The following is a 16,617-nucleotide window of genomic DNA, read 5'->3' on the forward strand; positions in this document are numbered from 1 at the left end:
CTCCAGCAGCTCTGGCTTTTCTGGGGTTAATTCCTGCTGTGGGACTAGAAAGTGGAATATCAGACCTTCCCAAGCTGCAGCAGCACTTGACATCCGCTTCACCTCACACCTGAGTCCCTGCTTCCGGGAAGAAAAACCTGAGTAAAGTCAGCCATGGCAGCAGAGACGGATTCTTCTTGGCAGTGGCTACTTCTAACTTCAGAGCTGTGGGCACTGAACTAGAAAGCGGTGCAAAAAGAAAGGAACAGCATTTAAATGACAATGGGAAACTGGAAAGAAAGAACCTACGTTTTCTCCCTTCAAAAAGGTAAGTTTCACAAAGTTCATCTTTTCATGGGGACGGTGAGTCTTAAAATTTTTAGTCCTTAGTCTACTTGAACAGAGCAAAAGAGTCTCACCTATTTATTAGATTAAATAAACAAGCCAGTGAGGTGTTTTTGCTGAGCCTCTGTGTTTACTTGTAGGTCCCTTTAAACATTTTTGTTTTTGTTTTGTTGCTTTTAAGTTTTGATTAAAATCAGCAGTGGAAAATATGTTTCAAAGGGGAAGAAAAAAACTACCCTTGTATTTTGACCCAGCCCACAAAATGATTAGAAGAATCTTTGCAGACCCACCAGAGAATCCCGGGATTCCACTAGAGAACCATTGATCTCAAAAACAGCATCTTGATTTCAGAACCCTTCTTTTGATCTAGAATTACCTGTTATTGACCACAGAGAGCTGTTATTGACGATCCCTGGGACAGGGCCCTGTGGAGTGAGAGGTGAGCCCCAGCATGGGAAAACAAAATCTTTTTCTCTTTCTCGGCGGGTGTTTCGGTGCAGCAATCTATCTATGCCATAGTAAAATATCTTAATACTGGTCTTAATTTCTTCTTCTTCCTTATCATCTTTTAGTTAGTTAGTTAGTTAGTTAGTTAGTTAGTTAGTTAGTTAGTTTATTTGTTTCTTCTGTGGTAAAATATTTCCCCAAGCCTGCAAAGCATAGATGATTTTTGCCTGGTGCATTTTGCTAACTGGAGATTCCGAATGACATTTTCTTATTTGGGTGCAGGATTTTCCTAAACATTTAAGAACATGAATTGTAAAAGGAGCTGGCTATTGTCCTTGCCTTATAGATAGGTAGCTGAGATGTACCAGAGAAGGCTGAAGGGCTGTACCAGAATGCAGAGCTCTATTGAGATATGTGTAGGAAAAGAGAAGAACCCTCATGGAGGGAGCAGCCATGTTGCAGTGAGCCGGCAACATGGACAATGTGAAGAGCCAGTCCAGGAAGTAATGGAACCATTCCCTGGAAGGGTGAACTTAGAAGTCTTACAACCAAGCTGAGCTCTGCGAATGAGATAGTTCATTTGGTCAAACAGTGCTGCGAAAGTAAAGGAAAAGCTCCTGACTCCCGTTAAAGATGGAGAATGTGTCTGAGTCTCCTGCTTAAGCCACCGGGATCTCATTAAACATAAAGATACTAACACTGTCAGCATTGCTATCCTTCATTAACAGCAGGGAATGTGTGTTATGCGCACACTGGGTAGTAATAGCAAATGAGCATTTAACCAAGTACGTAAGCCTCTATTTGAAATTTCCTAATCCCAAAACTCTGAAATGAGAACTGTCATTTTTTTTTTTTTGTAATTCATTTGCAGCAAAATCTGACCTTACCTGATGTCATTAGGCAACAAAACCTATCCTAAATTCATGCTAATCAATTCATAGTCTCTGTTTAATGGGTTTGTTATGAATATTTATACCTCTTTGTTATAGAATAATATTTTTATTAATTAATCTGAGGTATGCCCAGATCACTTCTATGGAACTTAATATAGTATAGAGATGGTCTTGTTTTTCTCAAAATCCCTAGTTCTAAACAAAAAAATCTGACCCAAGGATCATAATACAACTAGGTATTACAAACCTACATTGTAGTTAGGATATACATATCCTCCCAGGATTGGTGGAAGGAATCCTGGTCTTTAACCCTCTCCTAATACCCAATTAAAATTAATTCTGGGTCTTCATCTTTTCTAGATTCAATTCAGTTTTGTAGTTCCATCAAGTTACTTAGGTTCTAAGACATTGTATTTTAAGTTCATTACTGCAGACTTGTTTATATAACAAAGGAAAGTTTTAGACCAAGAGAGTGGACAATTTTGTTTTTTAAAGATTTATTTATTTATACAAGCACTGGGTACAGTCAGAGGCGTGGGAGGGTGAGAGAATTCACCAGAGCCAGAGCGGAGAGCAGAACAGGCAGACTGACGAAATACACTGCTGAGGGAAGCAGCAGGCACAGCAGGAGAGGTCTGCGCGCCATGTGGGACCCTCGCTGGTGGCCAGGGATCGAATGAATGCTGAAGAGGCTGCGGGCAGCTTCGCAGCCCAGTGCTCAACCGCGGCGCCACGGGGGAGGCCCTAAGAGAGTGGACAAATTTGAAGAAGTAAGAGCAAAAGCAAGGAGATTGGGCCAGTGTGACTTGTTTCGTTGACAGCAAGGAAAATGCTGGAGTGAAGAGGAATTGGAAAATATGAAGTAATTTGAAAGGAATATAAGGTAAAGTTTGGTAAGGGATAGGAGATAAAAATCAGGGAAGAAAGAGTTTGAAAATTAAGACCAAGGTTCTTGACTGGGGAGGATGGTCTTTGGACAAAGGTAGAGAGTATGGTGGAGCCAGATCATGCACATATTTGACTTGTGCAGAGTCAATGTATGTGCTTAGTGATTGAGTGAGAAACTGGAGGGGCTCATACAGAGAGCACCTGCTTGGTGAAAAAGATGTTTGCCTTAGAATTGGGAGCTAGAGATTTGCTTTTCCTTCAACTGAGCTCTTACAGTGTGAACCTTTCAATATGTTAATTATGATCCTGTTGTTCAAAGAAAAGGATTTTTTTATACATATAATCCAATGACTTATTCTGGTGTGAAATGGGAAAAACAAAACAAAAAAGGCCCAACAGTTATCATTTGCCGTGTTGGAAAAAAGTCAGTACTCTATATAATTTTTACCCTTGAGTCTGATGTTAGACCTAAATATGCAACTCAGAACAATTGACATGGGAGAAATGCCCTTTAGAATGCCATGGGTTAAGAATAATAGAAAACTCAACTCATGCAAGTTTAAAAACAATAAAGGGAATGGATTATCTTCTCTAACTTATAAGTCCAAATAAAAGATGGGTTTCAGGCAAGTTGTAACCTAGTGGAATAGTTATATTACCAACGTCCTTTCTAACTCTCTGTCCAGTCTGCTTTTCACTGTGTCACCTTCATCCTAAATCTGGCTTCTGTTTATAAGATGACTGCCAGCACTAATCAGGTCTGTGGGCTCCACTGTGAGATATTTAGCTTCCCTAAACAGTCAGAAAAGGTCTGGGTTTCCTCAGGTTATCTCTTCTTCAGTCACATAACCATGCCTGAATCACTACAGGGAGGGTGGAATTCAGGATCCTCTTAGAAAAAGCAGAAGATCATAGTTGATGTTGAAGAGGCAACTAACTGTTATTTTCAGAAACCCACCAAGCAAGAAAGATGAGGAGCTTAGCTTAAGACATTAGCATTTATCCAGTCAACATTTGCTGGACTCCTGCTCTGGGCTAATCACTATGGCAGGTTCAGGGTCATAAAAATGAGTAAGAGATGGCCTTTTTTTTTTTTTTAAATCAAGTGGGAGGGACAAACATATAAACAGTGTGACAAGAGCAGGACAGTACAAAATTCTGAGAAGCAAATAATGGAGCAAATAAATGCACCTCAACCCCATGAGTTTTCTGACATAGGGTTGTTTGGTTTAACTATTGCTGACAAGAGCTAGGAACCTCAGAGATCAAACTGCATGAGCCAGGAATCCTTAGGGCCTCAAAAAATGTTCTGGGCCTTAGGGCTTGAGGAAATGATCTGAGCTGCTTGAGAAAACTCTTTTTTGACACTGTATTACCTACTGGGATTGTACAAATCACTGTTTACTTGAAGAAAGAGTTCCCCTGATAAATGAATGTAAACCACTGACATAACACATTCCCTTCATTTTACCATTAAGAGAGGGAGAGAGAGAGAGAAAATGGATATTTGCAAAACACACATCTAACTAATGCTGAGTCAAAACAAGAACTCAGAGCTCTTGACTCCCAGCCCAGAATTCATTTTTTTGATTCACTACCAAGCTTTGGTAGAAAATTGCTGGCCAGTTCGTGATAAGTGTTGGGGAAGCTAATCTTCCTCTAGCTTTCTAGGCCCTCACAGCTGGAAAATATGTAAAGTGACAGAAGACAAATTAACAGAAGGAAAAAAAAAAGACCACATTTAATTTCATGTGCATGGAAGTACCATTATGAAAATAGGACTTCCTGAATAACTGTAACAGCCAATTTATATAGTTTTTAGATAAAGAAGTTATACATTTTTGAAGAACAGACAGGATAAAGAAATTCTTAAAATTTTGTTTTGGACATCTTATTTAGTGAGCTAAGCAGCATTTGTTTACATAGCTTCCTGCTCTGGTCTCTGTGATAAATCTCTATGTCTTTGCATGGAGATTTATTTCCTGCTTTCAGGGACAGACAGGATTAGGATCAGTGAAAATTGCTGCTTTTAGAAGAACGGGAAGTTTAGGGAATCATTCATTCATTATTTATTTCTTTAATTCAAAATATTATGTCACTTCAGCACATCATGTGGCAGCTTCTTCTGTGAAACTGACCTGGAAGTTTAACATTAAAAACTGAGCTGGTAGAGAGAAGAATCAGGTTAGTAGTAGAGTGCTAAGAGATCTGCAGAGGGCAAGCCCACTGATCTAAAGGAATAAGAATTGGCATTAGGACCAAGATGGGTAGAGGTAGACTTCAGGAAGTTTATGAGTGGGGAATGTCTTTTTGTGTCCCCTCCTCCTAGAACATATATAACAGACATACAGAAAATTTTATTCCATCCAGGCTGAGGGCCAGGAGGAGTAGGTTAGAAATTACCAGACTAGTGTAAGGGATGCCCAGAAGTGGACACCACCAGCATAAGAAAACCGTTTTTTTCTGTTCTTGCCCACAGTGCCTTATGGCAGGGCGGAAAGACCTCAGAAAAGCAGCCTCTACTTTTGCCCAGACACCAGAGAGAATATGCACAGGGAAAAGGAAGGTGGGGCATGGCGGGGAGTCTACACTCAGAGAAGATGAAGATGCTCCTGAAGCTATGAGCCCCAATTAAACCAAACTCATGCATTATGAAAGAAGTCCATTCTGAGATCTGTCAAAATCTACCTAGTAGTAAATCTACAGGTCCATCCTCCTGACACAAACCATACCTGTATTTATATTCTCTGGGTGTGGAAATAAAGCATTTACAACATACACAGTTGTCCAAAGGAACCATTCCCCCTGATTTTTTCTCACTGAATCCTAACTTATTAGCCTTGTACCTGGACCTTAGTAAAACCTCAGCCCTGTGAGGCACTACTAGGACCTTTCAACTACTCTCCCAGATATAGGGCCTTCTGAGGCCACTAACTTTAAAACAAAACAAAACAGCAACTCACCCACTGGATGAGAGAGACCAATTGTAGTGCAGTCCTTTTCTCTTTGCTTCAATTGCCCTCCCTTACATGTCTTTCTCTCTTTCTCTCCCTCTCTCTCTCTCTCTCTCTCTCTCTCTCTCTTTAGATTTATTTATTTATACACTTTTAAGCACTTGGTTACAGGCCAGAGCCCTGGGAGGGTGAGAGAATTCACCAGAGACAGAGCAGGGAGCAGAACAGGCAGAAGGACCAAAATACACTGCTGAGGGGAGCAGCGGGCGAGACAGGAGAGGTCTGCTGCACCATGTGGGAATCTCCCTGGCCGGCTGGGAATTGAACCTGCGCTGCAGAGGCTGTGGACAGCCTCACAGTGCTGCGCTCAACCCGCTGCGCCACCGGGGAGGCCATCTCTCTCTTTTTTTTTTTTCTTCATCAATTCCCTTTCGTTGTTCTAAGCCATGCTAGTCTTCAGGTTCCACTGGGACACTTGTGGAATGGAATGGGGTCAGAGCACTAACCCATAGAAACACAAAGAAAACAGGAGGGCACATCTCTTGCTAAGACCCCTGGCCCACCAGCCTGACTACCTTCCCTGTCCCACTCATGCCTCCTAGGATGGACATCACCCGTCTGCTCCTGGCCACTCTGCTGGTCTGTCTGTGCTTCCTCACTGCCTGCAGCCACCTGGCACCTGAGGAGAAGCCCAGAGATGACAGGAGTAAGTCCTCCATGAACTTGTTGGATTTCCCTTCTGTCTCTATCGTGGGTAAGTAGCCTGGCTTGGGGCCTAGCTTCTGGATTCTATCTTATGATAAGAGGCTGCAGGAAAAAAAAAAAAAAAAAAAAAAAAGAGGCTGCAGGAAGTCAAATCTGCTCCCCAGGCTGATACCAGGATTCATTGCCATAGTTATGGGCTCCTTCTTACTCATTCTGCAAAATAATACTAGAGGAATACAGTGTCTCTTGACTCATTTGATTGGGAAAGCACTGCATGCCCCCAATCTAATACATGGCTAGCATTTTAGAAGCTCTGAGAAAGCCCGAAATGAAGACCCTGGTGAACTTGGTTTAACTTAGCATTTCCTAAAACTTCCTGACTCACAGAACTCCTCTCAATGGTATCAAACTTTGGGTAATGCTGCAGAATATAAACAAGTGTGGGCTGATGAACCAGTCCTGTCATGCCAGGGTTGAGAATGATTACACAGAAAAATATCAAGGGCATTTAAAGCCTTTTTGATAATAGTAATTCCAGATAATACTTATCATGTGCTAGGCATTATGAAATGAATAATATTTTTATTCACATTTCACAACTGAAGAAATTGAGACTTATGAAAGGTAATAATTAACATAATACCACACAGTTCTTAATTGGCAGAACCAGAACTGAAACCCAGGTGTTTAGGCCCCAGAACCCAAGTTCAAAACTAATATCATTTACTGCTTTGCCTAGGAAAATATTCTAGCTATATCAGGGAAGTAAGGGCAGGGAAGGAGATCGGATACATCAATATTGACCACCTCTGATGTGCCAGATTTCCACTTTATAAACATACTTCATTTATCCTCAAAACAACACTGCAATATAGGTATTACAGTACCCCTATTCACAGATGAGAAAATTGAGTCTTACGGCAGTTATGTTACCCAAGACCACATAGCTGTTATATGGCAGGATCAACATTCAAATCAAATCAGGTGTGCCTGGCTCCAGAGCTCTTAAGAAATGGAAAACGGAATACAGAAAACACAGATCCATCCATGTAGGAGACACAGAGTCCATGTTCAAAGTATCACAGTATTCTTGACCTGCCAGACTAGAAACTAAAGAAGGGACATCTGGGGTGAATTTGAGTGACACAGGGTCAATTAGGTCAAGGAACCAGGCCCCTCATGAGTGCCACAGGCAGATCCCAGGGTCTCCTTTGATTTTCCTTTTGCCTTTCCTCAGAGGGCAATTTTGCCTTTAGTCTCTGATTTCAGGTCAGCAGTCAGGCTAACAAGAACCTGCTGGTCTAAATCCCAAGCTGTGATTCATCTAGCCAACCCCCACTACTCTCCCCTACCCTGGGCCTTCCCAGAGCCCTTCTGCTCCTCCCACTTTACTGCAGCTCAGGGCCCTCAGAAACATCTGGCATTGGACCTTTTGTCTCTCTTTGAAGCTCTGAACAAGAAGTCTGAAAAGATCAGCAGAAAAGAAGCAGAAAAGAAATCTTCCAAGGTAGGCCTGGGAGTTCTCATTATTTGGGTAAAAATAGACAGAAAATGGGAAGACCCCCAAGCTCTGGCTCACAACTAAATGAAAGATTTTCCAGGTCAACAAAAGAAATTGAAAGTTATCTAAAGGCATCCTGGCCTAGATCCCTGAACCAGACCCCCAAGGTGATGAGGTTCACTGAGCAAAACAGCTTACCTGCTGAAAAGTAATTTCTTCTACTAACTAGCCCCCTGCCTGAAATCTCACCAGCACTCATTCTTTTGGATGAATACAATGATTCCTAAACCTCAGTGATTTTTGAACCATTGTTATATTTTGCCATCTCTAAGTTTCACTTATTAGTGAATAAATTAAAACTTTCAAAATATATATAACTGAATAAAAAAAATGAGGATCAATGCTGTAAATAGTATGTAACCTTAAGAATAAATAAAATGGGGCCTCCCCTGGTGGCGCAGCGGTTGAGCGCTGGGCTGTGAGGCTGCTCGCAGCCTCTGCAGCGCTGGTTCATTCCCTGGCCGCTGGTGAGAGTCCCACCAAAAAAAAAAAAAAAGAATAAAATGAAAAACAGTAAGTGAATTCTAGCTGATGTTGCCTGCCAAAGGTTCTAAATCTGAGGTTTATCTAAACTGTGCTTTAAAAGGCAGATTAGAATATGTTGGGGAGGCATTAATGGCATATGGATGCCAAACTGAGCTTTCAAGTTGAAAGAGATTGAAAAAGAATGCTTTCTCATCATTGGATTGCACATATGCTGGAATTTCCGACACTTTAGGAAATAGTAGCTACGGCCTTGCTGAAATGTATTTACTTCCAATTTAGTGTCCCTCAGTTTATCAGATCAACTATAACCAATACAAGGAGTCCTAGACTAGGCATTGGGAGGTAAAACCTGACAGTGCATGACCTTGAAAAAGCCCTTGCTCCTCTCAGGGCCTTCTGTGAAATGAATAAGCAGATCAGATTGTAACAGGGTGGTCCCCAGGAAAGGGGGAGGTTCCCTGCCCCACCCAAGGGAGGGTGGAGCTGAGCAGGAAGAGGAGAAGCTGAAGAAGAGACTGAGGAAGGAAGCAGGATGGAGCCAGGAGACCTGGAGGAGGCGCATGGAGCATAGAGACACGTGAAGAAACTGCGCTTGTCTTTTGGTCGTAGACTGGGTGACACAGATGTGGGTGAGACCCATGGGGAAGTGACAATGGCAGCTTTTATCTTGATGTTGATTTTGCTCTTTTCCTTCCGGGCTTGTCCGGTTGTTTGTGACCCTTTTCTGTGGGTCCCCACTGGAAGATGCTTTAGACTTGTGGCAGGCCTTGGGGCCTTGCTCTGGGCCAATCCCATTTGGATGGACTTTTACCCACGAGGGGATGGGTAACTTTTGGGCGCCAAATCTGTTATAGGACAGGGAGAGGGGCAGCCCAAAGCCCCGCAAACCTGCCTATTCTGAATGGGTTCTGCCATCCGCCGCATCAACACAAAACATATGAGACTTTAATGGGAAGGAACTTTAATAAAACTAGGAAACAATACAGGTAAGGCAAAGAGTCTAGTTTCTAAATGAAGTACCCAAAGTTACCCATCCCCTCGTGGGTAAAAGTCCATCCAAATGGGATTGGCCCAGAGCAAGGCCCCAAGGCCTGCCACAAGTCTAAAGCATCTTCCAGTGGGGACCCACAGAAAAGGGTCACAAACAACCGGACAAGCCCAGAAGGAAAAGAGCAAAATCAACATCAAGATAAAAGCTGCCATTGTCACCTCCCCATGGGTCTCACCCACATCTGTGTCACCCAGTCTACGACCAAAAGACAAGCGCAGTTTCTTCACGTGTCTCTAGGTTCCATGTGCCTCCTCCAGGTCTCCTGGCTCCATCCTGCTTCCTACCTCAGTCTCTTCTTCAGCTTCTCCTCTTCCTGCTCAGCTCCACCCTCCCTTGGGTGGGGCAGGGAACCTCCCCCTTTCCTGGGGACCACCCTGTTACAATATGATAGACAAAATTGACACCTTTTTTACACATTAGGTCCTGGGAATATAGTAGGGAACAAGAGTGACATATCCCTGCTCTCTGGAATTACATTCTTGTAGGGAAAATAGATATATAGTAAGTAAACCAATAAATGGATATGTTCAAATAAGGATAAATTCTGATGGGATTTAAGCATGGAAATGAGACAGAATGAAGGCAAAAGTGATCAAGGAAAACAACTTAAAGACTGAAAAACTCAGTAATCTCAGCAGCAATACCCACTGGAAATACCATGTGATGTGAGCCACACATATAATTAAATTTTTCTAGGGCCTCCCTGGTGTTGCAGGGGTTAAAGTCTCAGCACTATCAAACTATCACCAGCCATGGCAGCAGGAGTTGGATCCTCCTCCCCCCCCACCCAGCTGACCCACATGGCACAGCAGATCTCTCCTGTCTCACCCTGCTGCTCCTCTCAGTGGTGTATTTCAGTAGATCCATGTGGTCTCTTCCCCACCCTGTCTCTGGTGAATCCTCTCAACCTCCACACCTCTGGTCTACACGCCAGTTCTACACCCAAAGTTAAATAAGATTTGAATATTCAGGTCTTCCCTTGTGCTAACCACATTTCAGGTACTCAGTAGCCATATATGGCTAATGGCTACCTGTGTTGGACAGCACAGCAAGGAATGTCCCCAGGAAAGGGAGAAGCCAACTCACAGACCCTTCAGCAGGGACTCATTTGCTGTGTTGGGCAAACAATGGAAGGCAGGTGGGAGAATGTGTCATTGATTAGTCAGAGGTGGGCAGGGCCAAACCATAGTGGAATAATGGGCAAAAATAAAGTTTAAAGTTTATGTTTCATTTTTAAGGGCAAAGAGCTTTGGTGATGGAAGGCACTTTAAGCCCAGTTGAGATGCCATCATTTTCAGAGGTCCCAGGTGCACTTAAAGGATGTACTGAAAGGGTACCAGAGCAAAGACAGATTAGGTCCCAGGGTGGCGGTGGCAGTGAAGTATGTGATGTGGGCCAGGATCTGACAGGGATTGCAGATACACTGGAAAGGGGAAGACACAGATATGGCAGAGTTAAAACTGGGGTTTGAAACTGACACTTTCTTACATGATGGGAAATACTATAGAACTCAGTCTGTGTTTATCAAAATTATTACCCTGTGCCTACCTCTACTAGCTATCCCACTATTTCTTTGAAATGGTTTCCTGAAAATAATTAAAAATACAAAACAACCGTGAGCTGAGTGAGATTCCCCTAGGGAGAGGAGGGGGCCAGGCCCTGAGCCAGATACGTTTTGATGGGCATGGCGGGGGGCATGATTGGGAGTGCAGGAGGGGTCATTGGGGGGTGTCTCGAGAACAGCGGGTAGCGCGTGGGGGTGTGTCGTCAGGGCCTCGATAATCCAGGAGTTCGTTCCCAGGCAGAGGTGAGGACGGATGGCGGCCTGGGATGGCTCAAGCAGCCCCGGCGTTTCCCCGCAGAAAAAGGCTTCGATGACGAAAGCGGCGCGACCCCGGCCCCAGTCGCCCGCCGCTTGCGTGGCCACCCGCGACAGCTGCAAGCCGCCGGCGCCCGCCTGCTGCGACCCCTGCGCCTACTGCCAGTGCCGCTTCTTCCGCAGCGCGTGCTCCTGCCGGGTGCTCAGCCCCCGCTGCTGAGCGCGCCCGCCTCCCGGCTGCGGGGCTGGGCGGGCCCCGGGAGGCGGGACTTCCTGGGGCGGGGCTCCCAGGGGACCCTGGAGGCCCCCAGTGGGTGGGTGACCTCTAGTAGGTGTGGCTTCCTCGGGCCTGCGTGGGCGGGGCTCCCGGGAGGCGGGGCTTCACGGAGAAGGCTTGGGCTAGGCTAAGATCTAAATATATGAAGGCTGCTTGAAGGTATGTTGTGGCTGTTTCTTTAAAGAACTGGAAAGGTTCTTTTCACTTGGCCCAGTCCCCTTCACCGCGGAAGTCCCTTGGCACACAAGCTACTCACCTGGTCCTGGGGAAACCCAGTTACCTCTGTGCCAGGTAACCCGGTTATCTCTGCACTCCTGGTAATCACTTTCATGATGCTCTATTCCTTTACACCTGGGACACCCAGCGCTGCTTCCAAAACCAGGCACTGCAGATGAGTCAGGCAGAAAGAAGCTTCTAAGGAATCGCCATTCAACCTTCACCCCTCCTCCCCTCCTAGAGAACTCCCTTCACCCCTGGAAAAACAAGATTACAATTGCATACACTATCTCACATGGCTGTCAATCCTGGGGGGAGTGGGGTGCCAGTTTAAAAACTGGGCTGGCTGGTTGTGACTGGCTGTTGCAGTAGGTCCCTATAATCTAGGGCTTCAGAAAACTCAAAAAAATTGGTGCCACCTGTGCAACCCCTTCCCTTTCTCCCAGAGGTGCTGGGACCTGGGGGAGTTTCTCCAACTCCAGACTAAATAAACACTCTTCGTCCCCTGGCGTTTTTTTTTGTTGGGACAACCTAACATTTGGGTTCGCAAATAGGAAGCAGGGGGTTCTGAAATCCTTCATTATCCTCTAGCTCTGTCAGCCAGTAAGGAGGCAGTGGACCTGGGCTTGGTGAGTAGGCCCTGGATTATCAGGGGCCTGTTGACCAAATTTTTTTTTTTTAAGATTTATTTATTTATGCATACAAGAACCGGGGTACAGGCCAGATGTGTGGGAGGGTGAGCAGATTCACCAGAGACAGCGGGGAACGAACAGGCGGACTGACTGAAATACACTGCTGAGGGGAGCCCGGGCAAGGTAGGAGAGGTCTGCCGCGCCTTGTGGGATTCTCGCAGGCCGACGGGGATCAAACCGAGGCTGCAGAGGCTGCGGACAGCTTCACAGTGCTGGGCTCAACCGCCTGTGCCACCAGGGGAGGCCCCATGTTGACCAAAATTTCATCCTGAGAGCTTCTCTGAGTCTGTGAGAAACTGGGTGCGGTACTCTCTGGAAGGGCCGTTGAGAGAGGGCCACCTAGTATATTGCTATGGAGAGGAAGTAGAGGTAAGAGCAGGGTCTGTGAGGAAGGACCAACCAGGATGGGGGAGTCACGTGGAAATTTCCAGTGCAAGAACTTCAAATGACACTATCTATTTACACTGCTTGGCTGTGGGGCAATATGCCAGTCAGGAGAAAGGATGAGATGGCACCTGTCAGTGCCCCCCACTACCCTTAGCAGCTGGGATCTGCTTCTCCCCCAAGGAATCACTTTAAGCAAGAAAGAGGAAGCTAAAACGTTATTATAAGAAGGTAATATTTTTAAAGCCTGTGCACAAGAAAATGCTAGAGAGGCTATAAGAAGTTGCCTCAGCCCTAACAACTACCATGTATCTATCCTTGGAGGCGAGGACAATGGCGCTCACAGGCCAGTACAGTTGGGATCACTTCTCCTGGTTCACTTGTCCACTTGCAATCTCTCTTTCCAATTCTTAAAGCTGCCTCCTTTCCACAGACCTTTTACCAACCAGAGACCCAGGTGTAGCCTGAATGGTCAACATAGAATCAAGGAGGCAAACATCAGATAGAGTGGGAACAACCTGGACAGAGCACGAGAAAAAAGATGGACACTCCAGGCCAGGCTGGAGACAGTTCTGCAAACGAGGCAAGTCTGCATTTCTCTTGGTTTCCGTTTACTTATCTATAAAATGTGAAATAATCCTCTTCTGTTGTTATTTCAGATAGTTGTTGCTTCTTACTCCTCAACAGGAAACACAGATTGCCAGCTACTTGTTTTGTTTCCGTCATTTAGGTTGCAAGCCCACAGGGCAAGAACCTTTTGTTCCTTGTACCACAGTTGCTACTGAGTAAATGTCATTGGTAATGGCAATATTGGAAACATATTGCAACCACTGTATCTGTGTTTGCCAGACATTGCTGGCCAACCAGGCACCATTTGACTCTCAGGGGTGAGTGAGGCAGGGATGCAAAATCAAAGCCCCAGTTCATTAAAAAAAGAACCAGTTGGCTGCCAGGTAGAGACAACTACATGAAAAAAACAACCCATACATTCAGCAAAGATGTACTGAGCACCTACTGTGTGCCAGGCATTGTGTCAGGTACTGTGAATACTATGGTTAACAGGTCCAATATGGATACCCTGATTACAGAGCTTGTGGTCCAGTGACCTTGTAGAGGCTAAAACCATTATTAACATAGTGGTCTGTAGTGGCAGGAAGCACAGGGCAGGTTCTCTATGACAGAGCAGACAGGGTAAAGGAGGAGTCCTAGGAGCCCTCGGTGGCTTTTGCAGACTTTTATTGGAATTTACCAGGTACATGGCAGGGAGGGGTGCCGGGGGGCCAGGAGGCTGGTACACCTCCTATCCCCGATATATCTTCACTCTTTCTGGGCTCTCCGGTGTTCTCTTGAGGTCTCTGCTTCTCTTTCACACTTTTGCTTTTGTTCTCTCTGCTTCTGCTGGCGTCCCCGTGACACCCCCCCCCCCTTATAAGCCCAGTCTTAGCCCAGGGGAATCCCATCTACATATGCCCACACCCTATTCCAGGTGCCTGCCATCAGGCGTGCATTCAGGACCGCAATGATCCATCATTAATCCTAACGGTGGGAGGGCAGAAAAGCCTGATATTTTTTCATTTACCCTACAGGTCTATTTTTGCTTTTGTTAAAAATTCAACTATCTGGTAGGTATTTATCTGCCCAAGTTCCCTTTCAGATCCTTAGACTCTCCATCTTTTCAGAATTCCCTTCAAACTTCAGGGTCCTAAAGACATAGTTCTAGGGCTCCAAATCGCCTGGCCACTATGGTTAGGATACTTCTAGCCCCAGAAATTCTGCTACATATTAAAATTTTAAAGAGAGGGTGGACCTCCCTGGTGGGTGCAGGCAGTTGAACACCGCGCGCCGCACTGTGAAGCTGGAAGCTGCCCGCACTGTGAAGCTGCAGCGCGGGTTTGATCCCGGCCGACTTGGGAGAATCCCACATGGCGCGGCAGACCTCTCCTGTCTTACCTGCTGCTCCTCTCAGCAGTGTATTTCGTCAGTCTGCCTGTTATATGTTCCCCGCTCTGTCTCTGGTAAATCCTCTCACCCTCCCGCGCATCTGGCCTGTACCCCGGTTCTTGTATAAATAAATCTTAAAAAAAAAGTTCATTTCCTCAGTTGAAATCTTATTACATAAGGTTATATCTAACACATAATAATACATTAAAGCAGTTTTAATTGGTTTTACACTATAATGTCCTCAGAAATTTGAAATCAGGGATTAGAGATTAATACTTGTCCTCCTTAACCCACCTCCATAACCAGCGTGTTTCCATCATTTTGGTTGCATGATACTAAGAAAGGTCTAATTCACACAGAAAAGTTGCTAAGAGGTTTTAAAAGCCGTGACCTCAGAATAGTGTTCCATTGAACAGAAACAAGAGGTTTATTTCAAAATCTGGCCCAGGTGGTCTCTAATGTGTTAAAATTAGGTGCATAGTACTTTTAAATACATGCATGCTTTTACTTTTAAAAAACTTCAGTGTTCTTAAAAGTAGACATTGAAAGTTATGCTTTTACAGGAGTAGTATACTTCAAAACACTGCCCTGCGGGAGTAGCAGGGCCATAGAAGAGCCTTAAACCCCCTTCCTGAACTCTGGACAACAGACCAACCTAATTAGCAATCTCTGGGTGCTTATTCTAAGTATGTCCATTTGTTTGAACAACCAAACATCTAGCACCTCCACCATCAGGAAATTACCCCCAGTCATAACAATAGGAACTTTATAAAGGAATTTAATGCGAAGAGCAAATTCCCATGTGTGAAAGGAATAGGATAAATCAAGAAAAGAATTTGATTTTAACTGAATTAGCCTAATCAGCTGTAGTAAATTTCAGATTAGTCTGGAATAAACTTTTTTTTTTAAAGATTTATTTATTTATTTATACAAGAACCGGGGTTCAGGCCAGATGTGCGAGAGGGTGGGAGGATTCACCAGAGACAGAGCGGGGAACAGAACAGGCAGACTGACAAAATACACTGCTGCGGGGAGCAGCGGGCAAGACAGGAGAGGTCTGCAGTGCCATGTGGGACCCTCACCGGCCGGCCGGGATCGAACCAGCATTGCAGAGGCTGTGGACAGCTTCACAGCATGGTGTTCAACCACCTGCACCACCAGGGGAGGCCCTGGAATAAACTTGTTCCTCCCCTTCATTTTCCATGCATCAAGTATATTTATAGTGATGATGATGACAATGAATTCCATTATGTCTTATTGTTTGGGGAGCCCAGCAAATACCTTCTTTCCTTTGGCTCCTGAAGGTTTTCACACCTTCTAGAGTTCCACTTTAGAATCTGGAACAATGGTTGTATAGACTACAGAGCAGTAATAAAAGCACGACTACTAGAAAGTTAATTAACCTGACTAGTTGGTGAGATCGCATTTACAAGCTATTGGAGCAGCTGATTCCTCCCCAAATCAAAAAGTACAATTTTGTGTCTTTGAGCTACTACACGTAGGGGGAAAGTTTAGTTTTTGTTCTTTTTCTCATTATTTATCCCAATGTCTAACAATATCTGGAACTCTGCATTGTGTATACATGTAAGAGGCTGTGAAAGAAAAATAGAGATGGGCCCTAGGAAGCGAAGGCAGGGAGTGCAGCCCCTGGGGAACTGGGAAATAGAGGGAAACTTGACGAGAGGAAGGAGACAATGCATTCACTGATGTTGGATTCCAAGGTAGTCTTGGTTTCCCAGTCTTTTTTTTTTTTTTTAAAGATTTATTTATTTATTTATACAAGCACTGGGTACAGTCAGAAGCCTCGAAGGGTGAGAGGATTCACCAGAGCCAGAGCGGGCAACAGAACAGGCAGACTGACGAAATACACTGCTGAGGGGAGCAGCAGGAGGGCAGGAGAGGTCTGTCGTGCCATGTGGGACCCTCGCCGGTGGCCGGGGATCGAACTGGTGCTACAGAGGCTGCGGGCGCCACTGGGG

General features: G+C 44.9%; 1 protein-coding gene across 1 annotated transcript; it reads left to right on the forward strand.

Moving 5' to 3' along the window:
• Positions 1-6,097: 6,097 nt before the first annotated feature.
• ASIP (agouti signaling protein) lies at positions 6,098-11,348 on the forward strand (the record flags this gene model as incomplete). Its single annotated transcript, XM_084246816.1, has 3 exons — positions 6,098-6,260; positions 7,660-7,718; positions 11,172-11,348. 3 exons carry the CDS (start codon positions 6,098-6,100, stop codon positions 11,346-11,348), a joined length of 399 nt encoding a protein of 132 aa, XP_084102942.1.
• Positions 11,349-16,617: the final 5,269 nt, after the last annotated feature.

Source organism: Talpa europaea (assembly GCF_964194135.1).
Source record: "Talpa europaea genome assembly, chromosome: 11".
Classification (NCBI taxonomy): domain Eukaryota; kingdom Metazoa; phylum Chordata; class Mammalia; order Eulipotyphla; family Talpidae; genus Talpa; species Talpa europaea.